The sequence below is a fragment of the Ahaetulla prasina genome, chromosome 8 (genome assembly GCF_028640845.1).
Source record: "Ahaetulla prasina isolate Xishuangbanna chromosome 8, ASM2864084v1, whole genome shotgun sequence".
Taxonomy (NCBI): Eukaryota; Metazoa; Chordata; class Lepidosauria; order Squamata; family Colubridae; genus Ahaetulla; species Ahaetulla prasina.
The window spans coordinates 10,560,211-10,586,362 of NC_080546.1; the positions used below are offsets into that span (position 1 = coordinate 10,560,211).

The 26,152-nt window shown below is 43.7% G+C and overlaps 1 protein-coding gene across 10 annotated transcripts in view; it reads left to right on the forward strand.

The window, feature by feature from the left end:
* Positions 1-333: 333 nt before the first annotated feature.
* The window catches only part of SEPTIN11 (septin 11), a 272,978-nt gene continuing 247,159 nt past the window's right edge, over positions 334-26,152 (forward strand). For all 10 annotated transcript variants that reach the window (XR_009156300.1, XR_009156301.1, XR_009156302.1 and 7 more), the window contains exon 1: positions 334-474. Coding sequence is in view for 7 of the 10 variants with exons in the window: in XM_058193007.1 (XP_058048990.1) it covers positions 448-474 (27 nt within the window). In the remaining 3 variants the exon portion in view is untranslated. The remainder of the gene's footprint in view (positions 475-26,152) is intronic.

A 26,152-nucleotide genomic window follows, 5' to 3' on the forward strand; every position in this document is an offset into this window, starting at 1 on the left:
CCGGCCTGGGCGAAGCGTCGCTTTAGCGCTCCGGGCGCGCGCCACGCCTGCCTCCAGAGCCCGCGGGTATGGGCCTCCTCCGGGGTGGGGACCTGACAAACCAACGGAGGGGGAGAAGAGGGGGGAGGTGAGCGTCCTTCGGCCTAGCGCGACCCCCGCCTCTTCTTTTTCTCCTTCTCTCCCCCCCCCCCCGGCAGCGAATGGTCGCTTCCAGCCGGGTGGCCATGTTCCCGCTTAGAGTCGCGAGCGAGCGCAGGCGAAAGGCGAGGAAGGGGAGGAGAAGGAGGGTGGTGAAGCGGCGGCGAGGGGGGGGGGAAAGAGGAGCCAGAAGGAGTGGCCGCGCCGGGCGGAGGCGAAGGGCGGCGAGGCAGCGTGTGAGAGAGAGGAGAGACGCCGGACGGGAGCCTCCCTTTGCGCCCGCGGCAAGCAAGACCCCCAGCGCGAAGCATGGCCGTGGCGGTGGGCAGACCCGCGGTGAGTCCGACGGGGCGGGTGGAGGGGAAAATAAAAAAAAAAGCGAAATGGGGGGGTGGGGTGTCGCTGGAAGCTGAGCCGGCCTGGCCGAAAAACACGTGTCCGCTGGGTTGCCGTCTGCCTCGCCAAGCGGCCGGAGGGCGCGAAAAGCTTCGCCCAAGGAGAGAGAGAGAGAGCTCGGCGTCCTCCGGGAGTTTTGGGGCGGGGGGGGGCGGCTCTTCGGAGCCCGGGACCTGAGGAGCCGCAGGAGCTTTTCCTTCTCCCGGTTCAGGGTCCCGGGAAGCCCCGCGAAGGGAGCGGCGGGGGCATTGGGCTGTGTTTTTTTTCTTTTTGAGCCGGGGGCCTCTTCAGACGTTACGGGACACGTGGGTTTGAGCTCTATGGGGTGATGTGGGTGGGAACTGGACGGTCCTCGTTTTTATTTTTATTTGATTTAGAAGCCTGGCGGGTTTTTTGTTTCTTTAAAAAAAAGCTAACGTTTTGCTTTTTTGGAAGGTAATTCCAGTGTTGGTTTCATTTGCGGGTGGGGGGGTTGTTGCAGTGACGGGGAATATGGATGGGGTGGGTGGGTTGGGGGCAAAGCAGCGCATTTCTCGGGGGTTTAGATACGTGTTTGCGTTACAGTGGCAATCCTAATGATGATCATAGAAACCCATCACCACTACCATACACATACACACAAATCCTACAATGGGCTTTTGCATCCCTCTGATAGGACTGTGAATTAACAGAGCTTGTTTTATACACGTGTGAATGCATCTTTGGGCTTTTGCAATGGGCTTTTGTATCCCTCTGATAGGACTGTGAATTAACTTGTTTTATACACGTGTGAATGCATCTTTGAGCTTTTGCAATGGGCTTTTGTATCCCTCTGATAGGACTGTGAATTAACTTGTTTTATACACATGTGAATGCATCTTTGGGCTTTTGCAATGGGCTGGGCATCCCTCCCATACAACTGTGAATTAACAGAGCTTTTTTAATACACGTGTGAATGCATCTTTGGGATTTTTTGCAATGGGCTGGCATCCCTCTGATAGGACTGTGAATTAACAGAGCTTTTTTTATACACGTGTGAATGCATCTTTGGGCTTTTGCAATGGGCTGGGCATCCTTCCCATACAACTGTGAATTAACAGAGCTTTTTTTATACACGTGTGAATGCATCTTTGGGATTTTTTGCAATGGCCTTTTGCATCCCTCTGATAGGACTGAATTAACAGAGCTTGTTTTATACACGAGTGAATGCATCTTTGGCCTTTTCCAATGGACTGGGCATCCCTCCGATAGAATTGGGATTTAACAAGAGTTTTTTCTGCACGTGTGAATGCATCTTTGGGATTTTTGCAATGGGGGCTGAGGGGCATCCCTCTGATAGGACTGTGAATGAACAAGCTTCTTTCCACAGGTGTGAATGCATCTTTGCAGATGCCAACTTGGGCTCCAGCGCTGTTGAGCCCAGAAAGGCTTCTTCCATCTACCTTCCCCTCACCACCACCTGCTGCCCTAAAGGTCCATGGGAGGAGAACCTTTCAAAATATATTTATTTATGAAATTCATTTACCGCCCGTCTCCTCTCCAACGGACTTTTCCCAGTGCAGCCTTCATCTGCAATCTTTTCCCGCCAACTTCCTCCTTTTTCTTCCCTCCTGCACCCCCCCTTCTCCCTATTCCCTTCTTTTTTCTCATAGCTCTTCTTTTTGGGGAAAATAAAGTGCAAGTACAGTTCTAAATTCCCAAAGATGAATTAAGGGAGCTGTCAAGCCAGAAATCCCTAGCCTAATTCTCTCCTCTCGCTATCCTGCCCGGTTTTTGTTTTGTTTTTGGCAGTTCAGTCTCTCCCATCCTTTATGCCTCCCATCTGTCCTAAGGGAACAATACGGAGGAAAGTTTTTGTAAGTCTAAAAATGTGGGCCGCTCTGATAAATTCATAATCCTAATTGAACAGGACAGATGGATTTCTTTCGCGAATTCTGACCTAGTCGCCAAACTTATAGGCTTTCTTTCAACTCCTATATTTCTGGACTGATTTCATCTCCTTGGTATTTATACAAGGAAGTGGAAAACTCTCTGGAGAGTCAGCACAGTTGATACTACAAGGGCAAAATCTGGTGCAAGAACAGATGAGAAACAGACGGTCCATTTGCGGTTTTCGAAGCATTACTTTATAGGGAAATGGTAGAAATCTTTCTTCCAAACAACTCCAGAAAGTTGTTGGGAAAATGTATACAGAAATGAATATATTGTGATTTGATGGCCTCTTCATCTTATTTTTGAATAAAGGCAACACTGTAGTGTTGGAGATCTGCCTTTCAAGACTGAATTCTTAGAAGAGTTTCATACGCCCTCTGTGCTTAAAAACAGTGATGTAAGTCAGTATTATAGACCCACAAGATTCTCATTTTATCTCTATCACCGCCCCTCCCAAATTTCATGCAACAGTTAGTCAGAGTGCTCTGGGACTGTATTGGGGGGGGGGAAAGGGGACTGTAAAGTCAGCCCTAGAGGAAGAACTGTAAACCCCCCCCCCAAGTTGGAGTTAGCATTTCATTTGTGTGTTCTTCTCTGTGTGTGGCACTCAGGAAAATGAAGACCAGAATATGAAGTTAATGACTCAGTTCATTTAGCTGATTTCTATATTTTTCAGAAAATTCCCTAGGTGGCCAAAAGGTTCATCTGTTGGATTCTACGGTTATGGATAGGTGCACACACACAATCAAAATGTTAGTACATTATCATATTAATTCGTCATAGCAAAAACAGATCAAGTTTCTGTAGTTTTGTGAAGGCTGTCGACACGTCAAAGAACAAGGTGGCATTATAGTTGCTCATTAGCGTTATTGGTAAAATTGTTAAACAGAGATTAAAAGTGAGCCATTTTGGTCTAGTGGATAAGGCACCAGGCTAAAAAGCAGGAAATCCTGAGTTCAAATCCCACCGTAGTTATGAACGCGAGTTGGGTGACTTTGGGCCAATCAACAGGATACTGAGCATTCTAGTCCCACCTTAGGCATGAAAGCCAGCTGAGTGACTTTTGGCCGATCAACAGGATACTGAGCGTTCTAGTCCCGCCTTAGGCGTGAAAGGCAGCTAAATGACTTTTGGCCAACCAACAGGATGCTGAGAGTTCTAGTCCCACCTTAGGCGTGAAAGCCACTTGGGTGAATTTGAACCAGTCCCTCTCTCAGCCTAGCTCGCCTCACAGGGTTGTTACTGGGGGGGAAATAGGAAGAAGAAAATGTGTTGGTTATGTTCACTGCTTTGTGTTATTTGTAAAAATAATAAAAGTGGGATACAGATAAATAAAAATTTTAAAAGATTAGAGCAGGGGAAGTCAACCTTTTTATACCTACCACCCACTTTTGTATCTCTGTTAGTAGTAAAATGTTCTAACCGCCCACCGGTTCCACAGTAATGCACCATGTATAGTTGTCTGCACATGCCTCTCGCACATCGTGGATTCGGTTTGGGGGGGCGCCGGCTACCAGCTCTGCTTGTCTGTTACAGCTGGGTGACGTGGGGGGAGATGCGCGAGCTATTCTGGGACGAGGCTCTTTTGTTTGCAGTCGCACTATAGAACCATTTAGTTTCACTTACGTAATGTGAACTAAACTTATGCGCGGCCAATACAAATAGTATATTTTCAGAAATTTAAATTGTCATGGGGAATTTTATGAAAACCTAATGAAAATGTTTTTAAATAATGCTATGAAAATTTTTTAAAAAGTCAATTAAATTTTAAAAAAAAAGGGAAAGTGCTTCAGTATTGGACAAAACCCCTACTGCCCACCATGAAAGCTGGAACGCCAACTAGTGGGCAGTAGGGACCAGGTTGACTACCACTGGATTAGAGGGTGTTTGTCCTTTTAAACGCCTTTTGAAATTTACTAATAAGTATCAGCAAATTACTAATTATTATTTGATACTGTTAGTTATTTAATAATACTAATTATAAATTAGTAACTTTTGAGAAAATGTGGGCTTGATCTCTTGTGACCTACCAGTGAGCCTAATATGAAGATTCTTACTAAAAAGGAGAGAAAAAATAAACTTCTTGTTATGTCTGTAATGCATAGAGTTGTTGGTGAAAGTAAATTCTAAGCATGTGAAGGTAATCTTATTACATCCTGGGGAGGAAGGAGGGGAAGAAAAAAAAAAGATTTGATTGACTTTTCCTGCTTACTTTTTTTTTTTTAAATGTGCATGCCTGTAGACCAGATGTTATACATGAGCAAATGACTTTTACTGTGGCTCCTTTCAGATTGTGGAAAAACAGATCTCTGTTTAAGACGAAGTCTGGCCTTACCTGATTTCTTTGGCCATTTATAATGCTGTGTTTAGCTGTAATATAGACTCATGCATGCTCTATTTCCCTTTTAGCCAACATTGTGAATTTGGCAGTAGGAAAAGGGGGGATAGTTTAGCCTAAATCAGTTCGCAAACTCCAAAGTTTATACCATAAAAAGGTCTCTTGAGTTTTGTCCATCTTTTATAGGAAGTGGGGAGGGGAGGGGTAAATACAGATAGTCCTTGACTTACAACAGTTTGTCTAGTGCAGGGGTCTGCAACCTTAAACACTCAAAAGAGTCATTTGGACCCGTTTCCCACAGAAAAGAAAACACCGGGAGCCACAAAACCCTTCCCGTGCCTGACTATTTCTTGAGCAGCCACAAAACTCGCATATGTAGTTGAATTAAACGTTCTGTTTTCTTCTGAAACTTTTCTTTTCTTGGATTTATCCATGGTTGGCCTACCAGGGGTTGAAAAGCTCAGTAAATCACACGCCGGAGGGTGCTGCACATTGGCAGTTGTGACACATATTTTGAGTGACAGGGAGCCGCAGCAGAGGGGCGAAAGAGCCACATGCGGCTCCAGAGCTCCAGGTTGCTGACCCCTGGTCTAGTGACTGTTCGAAGTTACGACGACACTGGAAAAAGTGATCTACGACCGTTTTTCACACTTACGACCATGGCGGCATCCCTGTGGTCACGTGCTCAAAATTCAGACCCTTGCCAACTGACTCGTATTTACGACGGTCGCAGAGTCCCAGTGTCACGTGTACCCCTTTTGCGACCTTCTGACAAGCAAAGTCCATGGGGAAGCCAGATTGACTTAATAACCGTGCTACCGACTGAATAAATTGCAGTGGTTCACTTAACAACGGTGGCAAGAAAAGTTGTAAAATGGGACAATATTCACTTAACAAATGCCCCGCTTAGCAACCCTAAATTTTGGGGTCAGTTGTGGCCATAAGTTGAGGACTACCTGTATAGCCATTACACTTAACGAATTCACATTTCCCCAACTATTTTTAAAAAAAAATGTATTTATTGAAATGCTGTCACTAGAATTTGTATATTGGTGCAGATTTACAGCTTGGAATAATCTGCTTTGAAAAATCCCACTGGCAAGGCTACGTAAAAAAGGAAACTAGACCCCAGTAGGTGGTTGGGATAGTTTATAAAAAGGGCAGAAATATTCTCTAGGTCAGAGTGGGCAAGTTTCTGACAACAGGCAGCCACATTGTTTATATTACATTTTTTGCATAGCTGAGGGTCACAGTGGGCCCTTAGGATTTTGTGTGCTGAGAAAAGAAAAATTTAAACCAGATGTGGTTGTAGAAGGTAACCAAGATGTGTTTGGTTTAGTGTGTTATGTGAATTTAGTGTGTCACTAAAAATCACCTCTAGTATCTAGGAATCCTAGTTAATGGTTTAGCATCCAATTTAAACTCATGAACGCACAAGCTAAAGTAGCAAGTACAGATAAGCCTGCAACTTACAGCAGTTTGTTTAATGACCATTCAGAAGTTACAGTGGCACTGAAAAAAACTGAGTTATGACCATTTTTCAGACGACCATGTAACCAAAATTCAGACACTTGGCAACTGACTCGTATATATGACGGTTGCACCGTCCCGGAGTTTTGTGATCATCTTTTGTGACCTTCTGGCAAGGAAAGTCAATGGGGAATTCAGATTCCCTTAACAATGTTACTCATTGAACAACTGCAGTGGTTCACTTAACAACTGTGGCAAGGAAGGTCGTAAAATAGGGCAAAATTCGCTGAACAAATATTTCACTTAGCAACAGAAATTTTGGGCTCAGTTGTGGTCGTAAGCCGAGGACAGTACAGTATAATTTATTTATTCATTGTTGGAAATCACTGCTCATCTGGAATTTGGGACCACCTATATAAAGCATGCTGTGATTTTAAAACTCTTTTGTCTTTTAGTGTTCTTTGTTGTCTTTTAATTTAATTGTTTTAAATTAAATTAAATTAAATTGTCTTTTAATTTAATTGTGTTGTAAATGTTGTACCTTGATGAACGTATCTTTTCTTTTATGTACACTGAGAGCGTATGCACCAAGACAAAATTCCTTGTGTGTCCAATCACACTTGGCCAATAAAAATTCTGTTCTATTCTATTCTATTTTCTTTCCTATCCTTCCTTCCTATCCTTCCCTTTCTAACCTCCCTCCCTCCTTCCTTTCATAACCTTCCTCCCTCCCTCTCCCTCTTCTCATCCCTCTCTTCCTAACTTTCCTACTTTCCTTTCTTCCTTCTTATCCTTCCCTTTCTAACTTCCCTCCCTCCTTTCCTAACCTTTCTCCCTCTCTCTTTCACTTCTTATCTCTCTTCCTAACTTTCCCTCCCTCCCTCTTCTCATCCCTCTCTTCCTAACTTTCCTACTTTCCTTTCTTCCTTCCTATCCTTCCCTTTCTAACCTCCCTCCCTCCTTCCTTTCATAACCTTCCTCCCTCCCTCTCCCTCTTCTCATCCCTCTCTTCCTAACTTTCCTACTTTCCTTTCTTCCTTCTTATCCTTCCCTTTCTAACTTCCCTCCCTCCTTTCCTAACCTTTCTCCCTCTCTCTTTCACTTCTTATCTCTCTTCCTAACTTTCCCTCCCTCCCTTATATGTGATATATTTTATAGATAGCCCTTTGCTTGTATGACATTTAAGTGCAAGATGATTGATTCTATCTTTGGGAATCTTCGACCAAGATAACACTGCGGTTACGTGTAGAAGGGTTTCTCCTCCCCCCATCGTAGTTTGTATGAGGCAGGATACAAATTGAGGAGAAATCTGCGATCTGTTCAGTTTGATTAACTCAATCATGATAACCAGGTTCAGTCAGAAGCTTTATCAGGCTATATGATGTTACATTAAGAGCATCTCTCAGAAGTAGCTAGCAGAAACATAAGCAAACCATTCTGTTCCATAACAATGTTTCCTTTGGTTACTTTTATAAAGTAACTTTACTCTAGTGGGTTACATTTTTCTTCAGTGGAAGCAGAGTTGTTACTATGTGGTTTCAGTTTGCGATAATGACCTGGCTGTGAATTTTATTTTTATCCTTAAGCTTATGATACTTCAAACCAAGATCCACTTTGGCCACTTCCTGTGGAATTGTCATTCTTTTCTCTTCTGCTTGGTCTTTCTCCCACCACTGGTTTTTGTTGTTGTTGTTGTTTCAATTCCTATCCCTGTGTTGTTGTTTTTAAATCAAGCAAACATTTAAAAATGTAAAAGAAGAATTAGAATTAGAATAGAATTTTTATTGGCCAAGTGTGATTGGACACACAAGGAATTTGTCTTGGTGCATATGCTCTCAGTGTGCATAAAAGAAAAGATACGTTCATCAAGGTACAACATTTACAACACAATTGATGGTCAATATATCAATATATATTGGTTATTAGAACACAAAGCCTGCAATTACTGCAGGTTCGAGCCCGGCCCAAGGTTGACTCAGCCTTCCACCCTTTATAAGGTAGGTAAAATGAGGACCCAGATTGTTGGGGGGGCAATAAGTTGACTTTGTAAAAAATATACAAATAGAATGAGACTATTGCCTTATACATTGTAAGCCGCCCTGAGTCTTCGGAGAAGGGCGGGGTATAAATGTAAACAAAAATAAATAAATATATAAATCATTAGGATTGCCAGCAACAAGTTATAGTCATACAGTCATAAGTGGAAAGAGATGGGTGATGGGAACTATGAGAGGATTAATAGTAGTGCAGATTCAGTAAATAGTCTGACAGTGTTGAGGGAATTATTTGTTTAGCAGAGTGATGGCCTTCGGAAAAAACTGTTCTTGTGTCTAGTTGTTCTGGTGTGCAGTGCTCTATAGCGTTGTTTTGAGGGTAGGAGTTGAAACAGTTTATGTCCAGGATGCGAGGGATCTGCAAATATTTTCACGGCCCTCTTCTTGATTCGTGCAGTATACGGGTCCGCAATGGAAGGCAGGTTGGTAAAGCAAAAGCAAACTTTTAAAAATATGCCTTGGATATACAGGTAGTCCTCGACTTAACAGCAGTTCATTTAGTGACCGTTCAAAGTTACGATGACCCTGAAAAATGAGACTTGTGACCAATTTTCCAACTTACGACTGTTGCAGCTCCCCATGATAGCGATAGCACTTAGACTTATATACAACTTCGCAGTGCTTTACAAGCCCTTTCTTAGCGGTTTACGGAGTCAGCATATCGCCCCCAACAATCTGGGTCCTCATTTTACCCACCTCGGAAGGGTGGAAGGCTGAATCGACCTCAATGATCATGTGTCAGAGAATTGACACCTGATTCATATTTATGACCGTTGGTCATATGATCACCCTTTGCGAACTTCTCGCAAGCAAAGTCAGTGGGGAGGTTAGATTCACTTAACAACCATGTTACTAACTTAATAGAGGCGGTGGTGAGGCCCCTCCTCAAGAAGCCTTCCTTGGACCCGGCTGTTTTAGGTAATTATCGTCCAGTCTCCAACCTTCGCTTCGCGGCGAAGGTTGTAGAGAGTATGGTGGCATATCAGTTTCCCCTTCACCTGGAGGAAACTGTCTATCTGGACCCGTTCCAGTCCGGCTTCCGGCCCGGTTACAGCACTGAGACGGCTTTGGTCGCGTTGGTGGATGATCTCTGGAGGGCCAGGGATAGGGGTTATTCCTCTGCCCTGGTCCTATTAGACCTCTCAGCGGCTTTCGATACCATCGACCATGGTATCCTGCTGCGCCGGTTGGGGGGATTGGGAGTGGGAGGCACCGTTTATCGGTGGTTCTCCTCCTATCTCTCCGACCGGTCGCAGACGGTGTTGACGGGCAGAGGTCCCACCGCGCGCCTCACTTGTGGGGTGCCGCAGGGGTCGATTCTCTCGCCCCTTTTGTTCAACATCTATATGAAGCCGCTGGGTGAGATCATCAGTGGCTTCGGTGTGAGGTACCAGCTGTACGCTGATGACACCCAGCTGTACTTTTCAACACCGGGCCACCCCAATGAAGCCATCGAAGTGCTGTCTGGAAGCCGTACGGGTCTGGATGGGGAGGAACAGGCTCAAGCTCAATCCCTCCAAGACGGAGTGGCTGTGGATGCCGGCATCCCGGTATAGTCAGCTGAGTCCGCGGCTGACTGTCGGGAGCGAGTCATTGGCCCCGATGGAGAGGGTGCGCAATTTGGGCGTTCTCCTGGATGAACGGCTGTCTTTTGAAGACCATTTGACGGCCGTCTCCAGGAGAGCTTTCCACCAGGTCCGCCTGGTGCGCCAATTGCGCCCCTTTCTAGACCGGGATGCCTTGTGCACAGTCACTCACACCCTTGTGACGTCTCGTCTGGACTACTGCAATGCTCTCTACATGGGGCTCCCCTTGAGGGGCATCCGGAGGCTACAGTTAGTCCAGAATGCAGCTGCGCGGGTGATTGAGGGAGCCCCTCGTGGCTCCCGAGTGACATCTATCCTGCGTCGGCTGCACTGGCTACCTGTGGCCTTCCGGGTGCGCTTCAAGGTGTTGGTGAATGTCTTTAAAGCGCTCCATGGCATAGGGCCGGGATACTTACGGGACCGCCTGCTGCTACCGAATACCTCTCACCGACCCGTGCGCTCTCACAGAGAGGGGCTCCTCAGGGTGCCATCGGCGCGACAGTGTCGTCTGGCGACGCCCAGGGGAAGGGCCTTCTCTGTGGGGGCTCCCGCCCTCTGGAACGAACTCCCCCCAGGACTTCGTCAACTTCCGGACCTCCGAACCTTTCGCCGCGAGCTTAAAACCTACTTATTCATCTGCGCTGGACTGGGTTAGTGTTTTAATGGGTTTTAATGGGTTTTTAGCTCTAAATTTTAATCCTGGCCAATTTTAATAAGTTTTTTTAATTGTATTTTAATTTGTATTTATTGTATTGTATTTTTACCTGGCTGTGAACCGCCCTGAGTCCTTCGGGAGAAGGGCGGTATACAAATTTAAATAATAAATAAATTTAAATAATAAATAAATAACTGCAGTGGTTCACTTAACAAATGTGGCGAGAAAAGTCGAAAAAGGGGGCAAAACACAGTGAACAAATTTCTCACTTAGCAACCTAAATTTTGGGCTCAATGGTGGTCGTATGTTGAGGATTACCTGTATATGCCTATTTGCGTCGTGTTACAAACTATTAGCTGGATGAGAAGTTTCATAAAGTAGCAGTACCTACCATTGTGATTTATAGCAAGTTTCTTAAGCTTATTTTAACGCAACGATTCCAGGGACCCTCTAGTTTTATTGATGAATAAATATACTCTAATAGAATAGAATAGAATAGAATTTTTGGCCAAGTGTGATTGGACACACAAGGAATTTGTCTTGGTGCATATGCTCTCAGTGTACATAAAAGAAAAGATACGTTCATCAAGGTACAACATTTACAACACAATTGATGGTCAATATATCAATATAAATCATAAGGATTGCCAGCAACAAGTTATAGTCATACAGTCATAAGTGGAAAGAGATTGGTGATGGGAACTATGAGAGGATTAATAGTAGTGCAGATTCAGTAAATAGTCTGACAGTGTTGATGGAATTATTTATTTAGCAGAGTGATGGACTCATTTTGAGAAGGTGACTCTAGAGCAGGGGTCCCCAAAATTGGCAGCTTTAAGACTTGTGGGCTTCAACTCCCCATAGCTGGCTGGAGAATTCTGGGAATTGAAGTCCACAAGTCTTAAAGCTGCCAAGTTTGAAGACCTCTGCTCTAGAGAGCTGGTTATCCAGAAGGCAGGTAAATAGCTCCCAACATTTATTCATATTTGGAACATATGTTTCTAATAATTTAGAATCAGGGGGATGACCTGGTAAAGATATTTATATTATATTATATATTTACCTATTTATTCAAGCGGGACTGGCTTAGAAGTTTTACTAAATTTTAACTGGGGCTATTTATATTTTAGGATTTTAAACTGTTTTAAATTTTGGCCATCTTGTAATATGTTTTGTTTTAGTCTTGTTTTAAAGTGTATATTGTGGATTTTTATTTGGCTGTACACCGCCCTGAGTCCTTCGGGAGAAGGGCAGTATAAAAATCGAATAAATAAATAAATAAAATATTGGACTGGAATTGGAGAAACTTAAGGTTGAAGGTATAGGCAGTCCTTACTAAGCAGGACGGTTGTTAAGTGAATTTTGCTCCATTTTACCACCTTTCTTGCCCCCATTGTTAAGTGAATCACTGAAAGTTGTTAAAATTAATAACAGTTGTTAAATGGATCTGGCTTCCCCATTGACTTTGCTTGTCGGAAGGTTGCAATAGGGGATCACGTGACCCTGGTACATGGCAACCGTCATAAATACATGCCAGTTGCCGAGCTTCTGAATTTTGATCACATGTTGTGGGGACGCTGCAGTGGTTGTTAAGTGTGAAAAACGGCCACAAGTCACTTTTTTTTTTCAGTGCCGTGGTCACTTTGGATGGTCATTAAATGAATGGCTGTAAGTCAAGGATGATCACCTGTCATCTTCAGCCGCAGAAGATCCCCGAGTGACTTTGGACCAGTCATGCTCTCCCAGTCCATCCTAGCTCTTAAGGTTGTTCTTGTGAGCATAAAAATGTAAGCCGATCCCTCTGCAAGATACTTTCAGTCTCCAGAGGAACACAGGATGGAAATCTTAACAAACAACTGGGAACTGGCAGCGTTGAAGACTTGATTTCTACCCCGAGAATCCTTTGATTTGAGTGGATAGCTCTCCTGACTTTGATTCTGCTTTGAAAGCATGCTTAGGTGTTCTGCGTGCAAACTCCGGAAATAAATGATGCAAATCAAGTTCTTGAGAAGAAAGGATTTTGTAGAAGTCATTATTAGCTCCTGGTCCAAGTAGATAAGAAGAGCTTTTCTGCTGGAATCACTTACCTCCTTTTGCCAATAGCGTCTCAAAGATTCTACTAGGGCAGAGGTCTGCAAACTTGGCTCTTTTAAGACTTGTGGACTTCAACTCCCAGAGTGAAGTCCACAAGTTTTAAAAGAGCCAAGTTTGCAGACCCCTGCCCTAGGGGATCATAATGGATTTTACTTAGTGCATTGTATGAATTCAGATATAATGGTTTTGCATATAGTTTACAGATACGTAAGGTTGCAGGAACCTAACAAGGTTTGCATATAGTTTACAGATATGTAAGGTTGTAGGAACCTAACAAGTTATGGCTTATTTAACCAGTCATGATTTTCAAAATACTTTCATTAGGACACAGTGTAAACCCAACGAGTAATGTACCATGTATGTGCTTATGTTACTTGAACTTCTTCTCCCCGGCTGCCATTAGTAACTCTACAGGTAGTCTTTGCTTAGTGATCAAAGTTGGGATTGGCAACTCGGTTGCTAAGTGCCATGGTCACAAAGTGGGAAATCACACGTCGGAGAAAGACAGCGTCACTTCCCATTCAGTCGCCATGGTTGTTAAGTGAAACTTGTAATTGTGACTTGCAATTTGACTTCTGCGTTCTCCACTAACTCTTACTTCCAAGCAACTCTGTTGCTAAGTGCCATCGTCACAAGTGGAAAATCAAACAGCGGAGCAAGACAGTATCCTTCCCATTCAGTCGTAAATCGAGACACCATGGTTGTTAAGTGAAACATTGTGAAGTGACTTGCAATTCAACTTCTGCATTCTCCACTAACTCTTGGGAAGCAGGCAATGGTGGGTTTCACATTTTTTTACTATGGTTCTGTGGCTTGGTGGGCGTGGCATGGCTTGGTGGGCGTGGCAAGGGAAGGATACTGTAAAATCTTCATTCCCACCCCACACCAGGGGAAGGGTGCCGTAAAATCCCCATTTCCTCTCCAGTCCAGGGGAAGGTTACTGCAAAATCCCCATTTCCTCCCAATCAGCTGGGACTTGGGAGGCAGAGAATAGATGGGGGCTGGGGCCAGTCAGAATTTTTACTACCGGTTCTCCGAACTACTCAAAATCTCCACTACCGGTTCTCCAGAACCTGCTGAAACCCACCTCTGGAAGCAGATAAAATGTCAGTCAGGTAATTGTAGAATGCTGTGTTGATTGTAAATGTGAGGTTTGGTCACAACACTGGTTTGTTATACTGTTGTAACTTTGAATGTTAGTCAGTAAGCTGTCCGGGTAATCCTCAACCTACGACTGTAATTAAACATCTGCCCTTGGTGTTTGCGCGATATTAGCCTTCACTACCTTGTTGCGCTCCACATGAGCTGAGATCACTGCTGCCAGGATTCCCAGCTGGTGTAAACTAGCTTGTAATAGCCATACTATCTGGGAATTCCAGAGCAATATGAAGAGGAATATATTATTGGCAAAACATCTGCAAGTTCTCATGGCAGCAAATTCTGGAATGGTGCATTGTATTAAAAATAACTCTTTTGTTCTTTTGAAAGCTCTTTGCCAATCGGCTACGTTGGAAAAGCTCACGTTCTCAAATCGTGAAAGAGGCAAATACCAGCTTATCTTTCCATTCCGTGCCCAGTTCGATAAGACTTCAGCCACTTCTTTTATTTTTCTTTCTTTAAAAACCGTTTACGATTTTGTTGGACAAACACAGACGCTCGATAACTTTGGTTGCTTTTTCCTGAACTTTTTCCAAGTGATTAAGTAGGTAAACAGAACGATAGCCAGTATTCCAAAAATAGTTGGAAGCCTAGGTTTTGCTTCATAGCATTGTGATGTTAGCAATCCTATTTTCCATCTAAAAAAAGGTAAAGATTTCCTTATCCGAGGGTGTCCAGTTTTGGGGCGTGGTGCTCATCTCTGTTTCTTGACCCAGGGACCCAGTATTGTCTGAAGACATTTCCGTGGTCATGTGGCCAGCACGGCTATAAGCCAAAGGTTCATGAAACGCTATTAACTTCCTACCAAAGTGGGATAAAAGTCACATACATACATACATACATACATACATACATACATACATACATACATACATACTGTGTTTCCCCCAAAATAAGACCCTGTCTTATATTTTTTTTGAACCCTGAAATAAGTGCTTGGCCTTATTTTCGGGGATGTCTTATTATTTTGGGGTGCTTGGAGCAAGACGGGGCTCCTCTTATCTGATTTCCAGCTCTGACTCCCTAACCCTAAACAGAGGAAATGGCGGGGACCAGTTGTGCATGCGTTTAAATATTTGGGGGGAGGGCTTATTTTTTGGGGGGTGGGCTTATTTTAGCGCATGTGCTCAAAAGCCCGATTGGGCTTACTATCGGGGGTGTCTTATTTTAGGGGAAACAGGGTACATCCATACATAAATAGTGGTACCTACAGAATAACCTACAGAGTTGGAAGGGACCTTGGAGGTCTTCTAGTCCAACCCCCTACTCAGGCAGGAAACCCTGTGCTATTTCAGATAACTGGTTGACCAGTCTCTTCTTAAAAACTTCCAGTGTTGGAGCATTTACAACTTCTAGAAGCAAGTCGTTCCACCGATTTATCTACTTGCATTTGCATGCTTTTGAACTGCTAGGTGAGCAAGATCTTAGGGGCAAGGAACAGGAGCTCACCCCATTGCATGCCGCTTTCCAGCTGACAAGCTCAGCATCTTTTAACAGTTGAGTCATTATACCTGCAGTTTTCCACCTGCTTTCTAATAATTTTCAGCATTATTTTGCATGAAATGTGCAACATGGATTACGTAAGCAAGCTACCTGACAAACAAACTTACCTCTTCTGAATAGTTTAGGCCAATTCGGTTTCTTTTATGTAGCGTGTCTGTTGGGAGTTCCTTTTATTAAATGTTAACATGCCATTTTCCCGATTTCTCTTTGATTTAAGTCACCAAGGGACCTTCCTGGCAGAGTGGAGCTTTGAATGATGCCTCTGTTATAAATGGTCCAATATACAGGTAGTCCAGGGGTAAAATGCTCCCGGATCAGACCGGATCGTGCGATCCAGTAGCGATCATGGTCAGTAGTTCGGCGATCCGGTAGCGATGGTGGAGCAAAGCTCCGCCCATCCGCCCGGGTGTCATTACTTCCTGGTTTTAACCAGGAAGTAATGTGTTTTTTACCTTCTGAACATGTGCAGAAGGTTTTGCGCATGTGCAGAAGATCTGTGCATGCATGTAACATGCTCACGCTCACTTTGCTCTCTTGCACGCACGGCGCATGCACTTCCAAACCAGTAAGGAAGGTAAGTAGATTTCATCCCTGAGAGTAGTCCTCAACTTACGACAGCAATTGAGCCCAAACTTTCTGTTGCTGAGTGAGAAATTTGCAAAGTCCCATTTTACGACTTTTCTTGCCACGTTTGTTAAGTGAATCGCTGAAGTTGTTACATTAATATTGTAGTTGTTAAGCGAATCTGGATTCCCCATGGTCTTTGTTGCGTCATAAGGTTGCAAAAGGGGGATCACATGACCCTGGGACACTGCAACCGTCATAAATATGAATCAGTTGTCCAACATCCGGATTTTGATCACGTGACCATGGAGATGCTGCCATGGTCATAAGTGTGAAAAAATGGTCATAAGTCACTTTTTTCAGTGCCGTGATAACTCCCAACGGTCCCTAAATGAACTAAAGGGCTAAATAAAAAAAATAGATAAGATGCAGTAGTCCTGGACTTGCAAGTAGTCATTTAATGACGGTTGGAAGTTACAAGGGATCCCCTAAAAGGGGCCTCTGTGGCTCAGACTGCTAATGCAGTCTGTTATTAACAGGAGCTGCCTGCAGTTACTGCAGGTTCTAGTCCCACCAGGCCCAGGGTTGACTCAGTCTTCCATCCTTTATAAGATAGGTAAAATAAGGACCCAGATTGTTGGGGGCAATAAGTTGACTTTGTATATAAATATACAAATAGAATGAAGACTATTGCTTGACATAGTGTAAGCCGCCCTGAGTCTTCGGAGAAGGGCGGGATATAAATGCAAATTAAAAAAAAAGTTACTTATCACTCGAATTTGAAGTTATGACTGCTGCAGCACCCCCAAGATCATTTGTCCTTACGACCGAATGTAAGGGTGCTGCTACTAACCCCTTGCCTGTGCTGCCCCATGGTTTCTGTAGGTCTTGGACCTGCTTTCCATCCCACTGGGCCCCACCACTCCATCACTGATTGTGCACTTACCTTTAAAATACCTTATTTTTCGGAGTATAAGACGCACCTTCCCCCCCCCCCCCAAAAAGAGGGTGAAAATCTGGCTGCGTCTTATACTCTGAATGCAGCCTCGCCCAGCTTCCCAAACGGAGGTTTCAGAGGCTGAAAAAAGCATCAGAAATGAAGCCCCCAAACACAGCTTCAGGAAAAAAGTCCCCAAACAGAGCTTCAGAGGCTTTTTTTCTGAAGCTGTTTTGGAGGCTTTCAGAGACAGGAAAAAAAAGTTTTTTCTGAAACAAAAGTTTCAGAGGCAGAAAAAAAAAAAGCCAAAAGAAAGAAAGAAAGAAAGAAAGAAAGAAAGAAAGAAAGAAAGAAAAGAAAAGAAAAGAAAAGAAAAGAAAAGAAAAGAAAAGAAAAGAAAAGAAAGCAAGGCACAGAGCTCACAACCAAGGAAAAATTTTGCTGCTAAAATTTACCTCTGGGAACAGCTGATTGGGGGTATTCCAGGAGGCCCATATACCTGCCAATCAGTTTTTTTCTTATTTTCCTCCCCAAAAACTAAAGTGCATCTTATACTCAAAATAATACGGTACTGTGCACTTACCTTTAAAAGATCTCTGTAGGTCACATTTGGAAACCTCCATCCCTTACCACCTGTATCCCTATGTAGCTCCATCCTAGAAGCAGATACTATTTTCAAAGTGGCTGCAGTGAACCGCTTAACATCTGTCATGTTTTGCAACCCTAATCAGAAGGCTCCATTATGGCCTCCGGTCAAGGACTACCTGTAGACAGTTTGCCATGATAACCTAGATGGTGCAGTTACTATTTATTGTCGGTTTGTCTGGTTTCAGGGTGAACATTTAATCACAGTTCTTGTAAACTCTTATTGCTACAAGAATCTGCTCCTGTATGCTGGAGCAGCAGTCACCAGCTGGTGGTCCCTGGACCACTGGTGGTCCGTGAGAAAATTTTGGTGGTCCGCAGAAAAATTATTTGCATTTTTTAATGTTGCACTAAATCAGGGGTCCTCAAACTACAGCCCCTGGCCGTATATGTGCAATGAACGTTTGTGCTGCTGCAGAGAGTCTCCCACTTCAGGGTCTTTTTGTGTGGGTTGGAGGGGAGCAGAAATTCCAACTTGGGGTCTGCTTCAGCCTCCGGGTGCAGGGCTTTGGGCAAAGGCTGGAAGGAAGTACTACTGGTGGTGAAGTGCTGGTCCAGTGGGACTGCATCATGACCTGGAACTGGCTGACCATTTTAGCCTGCTGAGCCTCCAGGTGCCGGTACGTGGCCTTGCACACCCACAGGTCTTCCCTCTACTTGGAAAGTCTGTGCTCATAATCCTCAGTGAGGTGCTTCTGCTGAGCCTCCTTCTCGGTCAGATCCAATTTGAAGTGAGCTCTTTTGCCAACTCTTTCTGGTGGTGGCTGCTTAGCTCCAACAACTGTAGGGCCTCTGTGGCTCAGACTGGTAAGACAGTCTGTTATTAACAGTTGCCTGCAATTACTGCAGGTTCTAGTCCCACCAGGCCGAAGGTTGACTCAGCCTTCCATCCTTTATAAGGTAGGTAAAATGAGGACCCAGATTGTTGGGGGCAATAAATTGACTTTGTATATAAATATACAAATAGGATGAAGACTATTGCTAACATAGTGTAAGCCGCCCTGAGTCTTCGGAGAAGGGCGGGATATAAATGCAAATAAAATAAAAATAAATAAATAAATAGGGGCCTTAAGGAGCCTGGACGGGGAGGCGAGTAGAGGTGCTGGGGAGGTGCCCCTCAACATGAGTGACATTGAGCTGGCCACTCCCAGTCACATGACCACCTAGCCACGCCCGCCCGGTCATTAGGCAGATCATATTATTGGTCCGCGGGATTTAAAATTATGAATTTAGTGATCCCTGAGGTCCAAAAGGTTGGTGACTCCTATGCTAGAGGCATTCAGGCTGGGTGCAGAGAGAGACATAATGATTCCTGCTTTGACACAAAATGGGGTCAGTATGGCATGAGTAGGGACACGGTGGCTCAGGGGCTAGGACGTTGAGCTTGTCAGTCGAAAGGTCGGCAGCTCAGCGGTTCGAATCCCTAGTGCTGCCGTGTAACGGGGTGAGCTCCCGTTACTTGTCCCAGCTTCTGCCAACCTAGCAGTTTCGAAAGCACCTAAAAATGCAAGTAGAAAAAATAGGGGCCACCTTTGGTGGGAAGGGAACAGCGTTCCGTGCGCCTTTGGTGTTGAGTCATGCCAGCCACATGACCACGGAGACGTCTTCGGACAGCGCTGGCTCTTCGGCTTTGAAACGGAGATGAGCACCGCCCCCTAGAGTCGGCAACGACTAGCACATACGTGCGAGGGAAACCTTTATGGCATGAGTACAAGGAATAAGAAGTAGACACTGCATATCTATTTAAGTATATCTCCCAACCAAATAGAATATTCAGGTTTTGTTTTCTTTTCCCCCTCCGTGTTCTCTACAGGTAGTCCTTGATTTACAATAGCTTGTTTAGTGACTGTTCAAGTTACAACGGCACTGAAAAAAAGTGACCTATGGCCATTTTTCACACGACGATTGCAGCGTTCCTAAGGTCATAAGAAGTTTTAGCAGCTGACTCATACTTACGACAGTTCCCTTGTCCCTGGGTCCTGGAATCCCCTTTGGCAACCTTCCAACAAGCAAAGTCAATGGGGGGGGGATGCCAGTTTCACTTAACGACCGTGTTATTAGCAGCTGCGGCGATTCACTTTATAATGTGGCAAGAAAGTTTGTAAAATGGGGTAAAACTCTACTTAACCAATGTCTCGCTTAGCAACAGAAATTTTTGGCTCGGTTGCGGCCGCAAGTTGGGAAATACCTGTATTACTATCTTTTAGTAAGTAGTAATAATAATAATAATAATAATAATAATAATAATAATAATAATAATAATAATAATATTTTAATTTGTATACCGCCCTTCTCCCGAAGGACTCAGGGCGGTGAACAGGCAGATAAAATACAAGCATACACAATAATTAAAACAACCCTTAAAAAACTGATTTAAATATGCCCAAAAATTAAAATAATATACACCCCCATAAAATTACAAAAATTTAAAAACCCATCAGATAAAAATCAAGCTAGTCAAGGTTGCAGCCTGATTACATTCGTTGTAATAAGATTGATGGTATTAGTTAGTTTTATATTGCATTGAAACAGTATTTCTGAAGCAGACAAGTTTGAGGTTAAGGTAGATTACCAGCATTTTCTGCTTTTTTCAACTTTTGCTCACCATTTAAACCTGGCTGGTCTCAGACTTCGTCTGCTCATAATAGGAAAAGGAGGGGGGGAAAGAAACATTTTTTTAAAAAAATTAAACTATTAGTCCTATCCACATCTGCGTTCCTGCTTTAACCGAAAGCTGATTTAACCATTTTTCAAACAATATGAATCCATGAAACATTCAATTGTGTTGTAAATGTTGTACCTTGATGAACGTATCTTTTCTTTTATGTACACTGAGAGCATATGCACCAAGACAAATTCCTTGTGTGTCCAATCACACTTGGCCAATAAAAAATTCTATTCTATTCTATTCTATTCTATTCTGAGAAAAGTTGCATGGATCTTGAGCACATTAGCGATTCTGTGTTTTTTTTATGAAATCTATTTCCCCAGAAATTATTAGCCAAGCACAGCTTGGGGAATGTTGTAATATTATACAACTTGCTTGCGATTGCAGACAGACCCTCGCTTCATAGCTGTTTTCATCCCTATGGAGTGGACTCCTTGCTTGCAGCCCCTTTTAAAAATAAAACGATTTTTAGCACAGCCTGTAACTTTTCAATGCTTTTTCAGTTGCTTGACTCCAGGGAAGCTGTGTGTGAGAGAGAAAGAGAGTGTCAAGGGAGCGTGGGAAGTTCTTAAACATCTTCCTAAGCAAAAGCAGACGGGGTTGCCAGATTAGGAGTTTCCATCAGACCCCTTAAATGCCGACAATGACTCCGTCATGCTGCAGTTTGTCTGGGGAAACCGTTTGGATTTTAACAATAATTAATTGAATCATTTTCATCTGCAAAGCAACAGGCCCTGAGAGAAATCTGAGTGTGTGTGTGTGTGTGTATAATTGTATAAAAGGGGAGATTATGTTTTGCCTCCCTCGCTGGCATTTATTCTTGGTTCTTTAGAAATGGCTCCAGGGCGCTTACAAAAGTGTTCCTTTTGTAAGGAGCGCAAATCACATTGTCTGTGGGATGCTGGGAACATGGAAGCCCACTTCTTCTCGTATGTGGACAACTTGGCAGTAGCCACAGCCTTTCGCACAGTGCAAGTCTGAGTTGAAAAGAAGAAAGCATAATTATTATTTATCCTTTGGTCAGTGAAAGCTCTGCTCAGCTCTTCCCCAAGGCTATTTGCAAAGCGGGATGTGTGTGTGTGTTCTGTCTCTCTCTTTCTCTTAGATTCTTTTCTATGCTCCCTAAATATAACATGTTTCTCTTCAGAAAAAAAATATGACCCTGGGGTTTTATGTTTTGAGCCAGTTTCTTCCCTGTTAACAATTATTGGAAGAAACGTCCTTCTGGGTTCGGTTCCAAGTGGGGAGAAAGACACAGGAAACATGGTGGCTGCTTTGAAAGATAGAATAGAATAGAATTTTTTATTGGCCAAGTGTGACAAGGAATTTGTCTTTGGTGCATATACTCTCAGTGTACATAAAAGAAAAGATACGTTCGTCAAGAATCATAAGGTACAACATTTAATGATAGTCATAGGGTACAAATAAACAATCAGGAAACAATATCAGTATAAATCGTAAGGATGCAAGCAACAAAGTTACAGTCATAAGTGGGAGGAGATGGGTGATGGGAACGATGAGAAGATTAATAGTAGTGCAGATTTAGTAAATAGGTTGACATTGTTGAGGGAATTATTTGTTTAGCAGAGTGATGGAGTTTGGGAAAAAACTGTCCTTGTGTCTAGTTGTTCTGGTGTGCAGTGCTCTATAGCGTCGTTTTGAGGGTAGGAGTTAAAACTATTTATGTCCAGGATGTGAGGAATCTGTAGATATTTTCATAGCCCTCTTTTTGACTCTTGCAGTATACAGGTCCTCAATGGAAGGCAGGTTGGTAGCCATTGTTTTTTCTGCAGTTCTAATGATCCTCTGAAGTCTGTGTTTTTCTTGTTGGGTTGCAGAACCAAACCAAACCAGACAGTTTTGAATTTGAGCTTGTATTCTGATTGGTTGTCAGACTCCCATGTGGCCATGCAGGGGCAACTCTGTAGGCTGTTCTGAGTTCCAAGCTTGGTTGAGCCTTGCTGGGTGATGCAATCTTCCCAGTTACCTTTGTTGGATTTTGGGTGAGTGCATTTGCTTATGAATGGACCTAGCTATCTCTTTATTTCTTAAGTGCTGACATCTGCTGTGGGCTATTGAGGAGGGTGGGGGCTATTAAGAGTGAGTCTGTTTCCTGCCTAAAAACATGTTTCTCCATTTCTCATCCAGGGAAATATAATATTCTGCCTTTTTAATATTTCCTAGAATATTTCATTTTTCTAGGAGAGGAGTGGGTGCTAACTTCCCACACATGCAAACCCTTTTCATGTTGTTATGCCTACAGCATTATGCCTGTGGCTGTAGGAAACCAATACACTACACAACAGCATTGTAGAGATAGTTCTTGACACGGGACCAGAATTTACACTGCTAAGTGAGGCCGTTATTAAATGAGTCACACCTGATTTTGCTACCTTTTTTTTGGCACATTGTTAAGGAGATCATTTCAGTTGTTAAGTGAGTCACGTGGTCCTTAAATGAATCTGGCTTCCCCCATTGACTTTGTTTGTTGGAAGCCAGCTGAGATTGCAAGCATCAGTCATTTGACCCCAAGAATGCTACAACTCTCATAAGTACATACCGGTTGCCAAGCATTCAAATTTTAAATCATTTAAATATTAACCCACATTTAATGTTTTTTTTTCTGATATGTAGACTGAACACAGTGCTTAGAATCCTTTCGTTGTTGAAAATTCAGTCATGCTGATGAAAATTCAAAGTTCTGTAGATATATACAGAAGATGGGCGATGTGAGTTAGAGCACAGTATACAGTAGCGCCAAAGAATTGAGGCCTTTGAACTCTGGTGCTGGAGAAGACTCCTGCGAGTCCCTTGGATTGCAAGGCGAACAAACAAGTCAATCCTAGAGGAGATCAACCCTGACTGCTGTTTAGAAGGCCAGATCCTGAAGAGGAAACTCAAATACTTTGGCCAGCGAATGAGAAAGAAGGACTCACTGGAGAAGAGCCTAATGCTGGGAACGATGGAGGGCAAAAGAAGAAGGGGATGACAGAGAACGAGGTGGCTGGATGGAGTCACTGGAGCAGTAGGCATGAGTTTAAATGGACTCCAGAGGATGGTAGAGGACAGGAAGGCCTGGAGGAAGGTTGTCCATGGGGTTGCGATGGGTCAGACACAACTTCGCAACTAACAACAACAAATACAATAGCTGGGACTGGAATTTTTACTGGTGCTCTTTGTCTAAAAATCTAAATAGGTTGTTCTGCCATTAAAATAAATTGGTCTTGTTTAGCCTGTTTGGTTAAAATATTTTCTGCACCCATAGATATTATAGTCCCAAAGGTGCTTTTTTTTACAAAAGGCAACTGGACTTGCTTTGTTTTTCCTTGGAGGCGTTTTGCTTCTCATCCAAGAAGCTTCCTCAGTTCTGTCAGAACTGAAGAAGCTTCTTGGATGAGAAGCAAAATGTCTTCAAAAAAAAAAAACCCTAAGAAAATCCAGTTGCCTTTTGAAAAAGCACCTTTGGGACAACCATGACCTGGATGACTGAGAGTCTCCATAGATAGAGATATTACAGGCTGTGTGGATTCGCAAAATGACTTTGCAGGAAAATAAAGAATTGAGAATTTCTTCTGTTAAGGACCTTGGCCTACCCATTTTCAGGCATGGAAATGCCATATTGCTTTGCTTTGAGTGGATGTGGAAGAAGCAAATCAGGTTTTAGCTTTGGAAACTGCTCATACAAGAAATATTTTCCTCTACTGTTAGGAAAGAAGGAATTTTGCAGAGGAAAAAGGGCACTCGCTGATCAAAATTCCTTGGAATTTATATTTTTTTCCCACATAAAAACTTAAGAAAGAAACCTCTATATTCAATCCATTGAATCTGTGCCCGATAATCTTGATAATCCAGTCGTACAAGTGTTTTTCAACCTTGGCAATTTGAAGATATGTGTCCTTCAGTTCTCAGAATGATTTGAAATCTATACATCTTCAAGTTGCCAAGGCTGAAAAACACAGTTATAAAGGGTCTCTTGTTCCAAAAGATATTGCTCCTATCCACCTGACCTTGGCTAATCTCAGCAAGCTAATTGGAGTCAGATATCAATAGAAGAGAACATTTGTAGCTCAGGGTTGAACTGTGGGATCCTTGGTGCTCCCTGATCTTGGTGGTTTTCTTGCAAATGTTTCATTACCTGACTTGAATTGGAGAAAATGCAAATAACCACTCTGCTACACAGCACATAATCTACCACTAATATTTGAGGGGCTGCCACAAAGACGAGGGAGTCAAGCTATTCTCCAAAGCAGATGAAAACAGAGCAAGAAGCAATGGATGGAAACTGATCAAGGAGAGAAGCAACTTAGAACTAAGGAGAAATTTCCTGACAATGAGAACAATCAATCAGTGGAACGACTTGTCTCCAGAAATTGTGAAAGCTTCAACACTGAAGATTTTAAGAAGAAATTGGGACAACCGTTTGGCTGAAATGGTATAGGGCAGTGATGGCTAACTTTTTTGCCATCGCGTGCCAGGAGCAGGGGAGGGGGATCGTGTGCACGCATGCCCACACCCATAATTTTATGTGCCTCGCCCCCACCCATGCGCACCCCCCCCGCTCCCCCCAACTCCTGGCACAGTGGGCCCGGTAGGCCTGTTTTTCTCTCTCCCCAGGCTCCACAGCCTTTCTAGGAGCTTGGGGAGGGCGAAAACAGCCCTCCCCACCACCACCCTGGAGGCTCTCCAGAGGTGGGAAACAGCCCATTTGCCAATTTCCTGTGGGACTGGAAGGCCTGTTTTTTTCTCTCCTCAACCTCCAGAGCCTTTATAGGAGCTTGGGGAGAGCAAAAACGGCCTTCCCCACCTCCTGGAGGCCGGAAATGGGCCATTTGCCGACTTTTGGTCCACGGGAGGGCCTCCAGGGAGGGTGGGAAGGTCGTTTCACCCTCCCAAGCTGTTACAAAGGCTCTGGAGGATGGGGAGAGCAAAACGGGCCTCCCCCACCTCCTGGAGGCCGGAAATGGGCCATTTGCCGACTTTTGGTCCACCGGGAGGGCCTCCAGGGGAGGGTGGGGAAGGTCGTTTTCACCCTCCCCAAGCTGTTACAAAGGCTCTGGAGGATGGGGAGAGCAAAAAACAAGCCTTCTGATCCCACCGGAAGTTGGCAAACAAGTTGTTTCCGGCCTCCAGAGACCCTCTGGGGGGGTGAGAAAGGCTGTTTTTGCCCTCCCTGGGCTCCTAGAAAGGCTCTGGAGCCTGAGGAGAGAGAAAAACGGGCCTTCTCCACCACCCCTGAGGCCTTCCCGAGGCAGCAAACAGCCTATTTCCCTACTTCCGGTGGGCCCAGAAGGCCTGAAAATCAGCTGGCCGGCATGTGCATGTGCCCACCAATATGGCTATCCGTGCCTTCTGAAAAGGGGGTTGGACTACAAGACCTCCAAGGTCCCTTCCAACTCTGTTATTATGTTATTCTAGCAGCATGTAGCACATTTGTATGCATATGAGGGCATCACTGATCAAATTCTATGTTTCACTGAATCCTGGAGTGAAGCGACAGTGTTAAACTTCAGCGCATTTTTCCCGCAAATTCAAATGCATGCTTACTTTTTTTTAGGTTCTGCTGTTTAAAGATTCAAAATAAGAAAACAGTGAATATGGTGGGCCCAGAAATTTGAGATTCCTTTCAGTCGATTCTTTGTTACACCTCATTGACCCAAATAATTTAGCGCACTTGTGTTAACATTCTTCAGCCCAGGTGTTCTCCAGATGTTTTGGGACTTCAGCTCACAGGATTCAAAGCTAGAAGTAAAAGAAAGATGATACACAGTTATCTGTAATTTGAAGGTTTTGCTCTCTTAAGATGTGGCAGTGACCACTGGCCAAAGTAAAAGGCAGTTGTGCGACGTATGTGAAAGTAAGCAGTTTGGTAGCTATTAATGTGACAACTAAATGGAGTCTCCATATCAAGAAGTGGTTTAACCTTGAATGCCAATTGCAGGGGAACAAGAGTATAGAAGAACTACGGGTAATACTCGGATTACAACCATAATTGTCATAAGTCATGACGGTCATAAAGTGGGTCGTCATGTGACCAA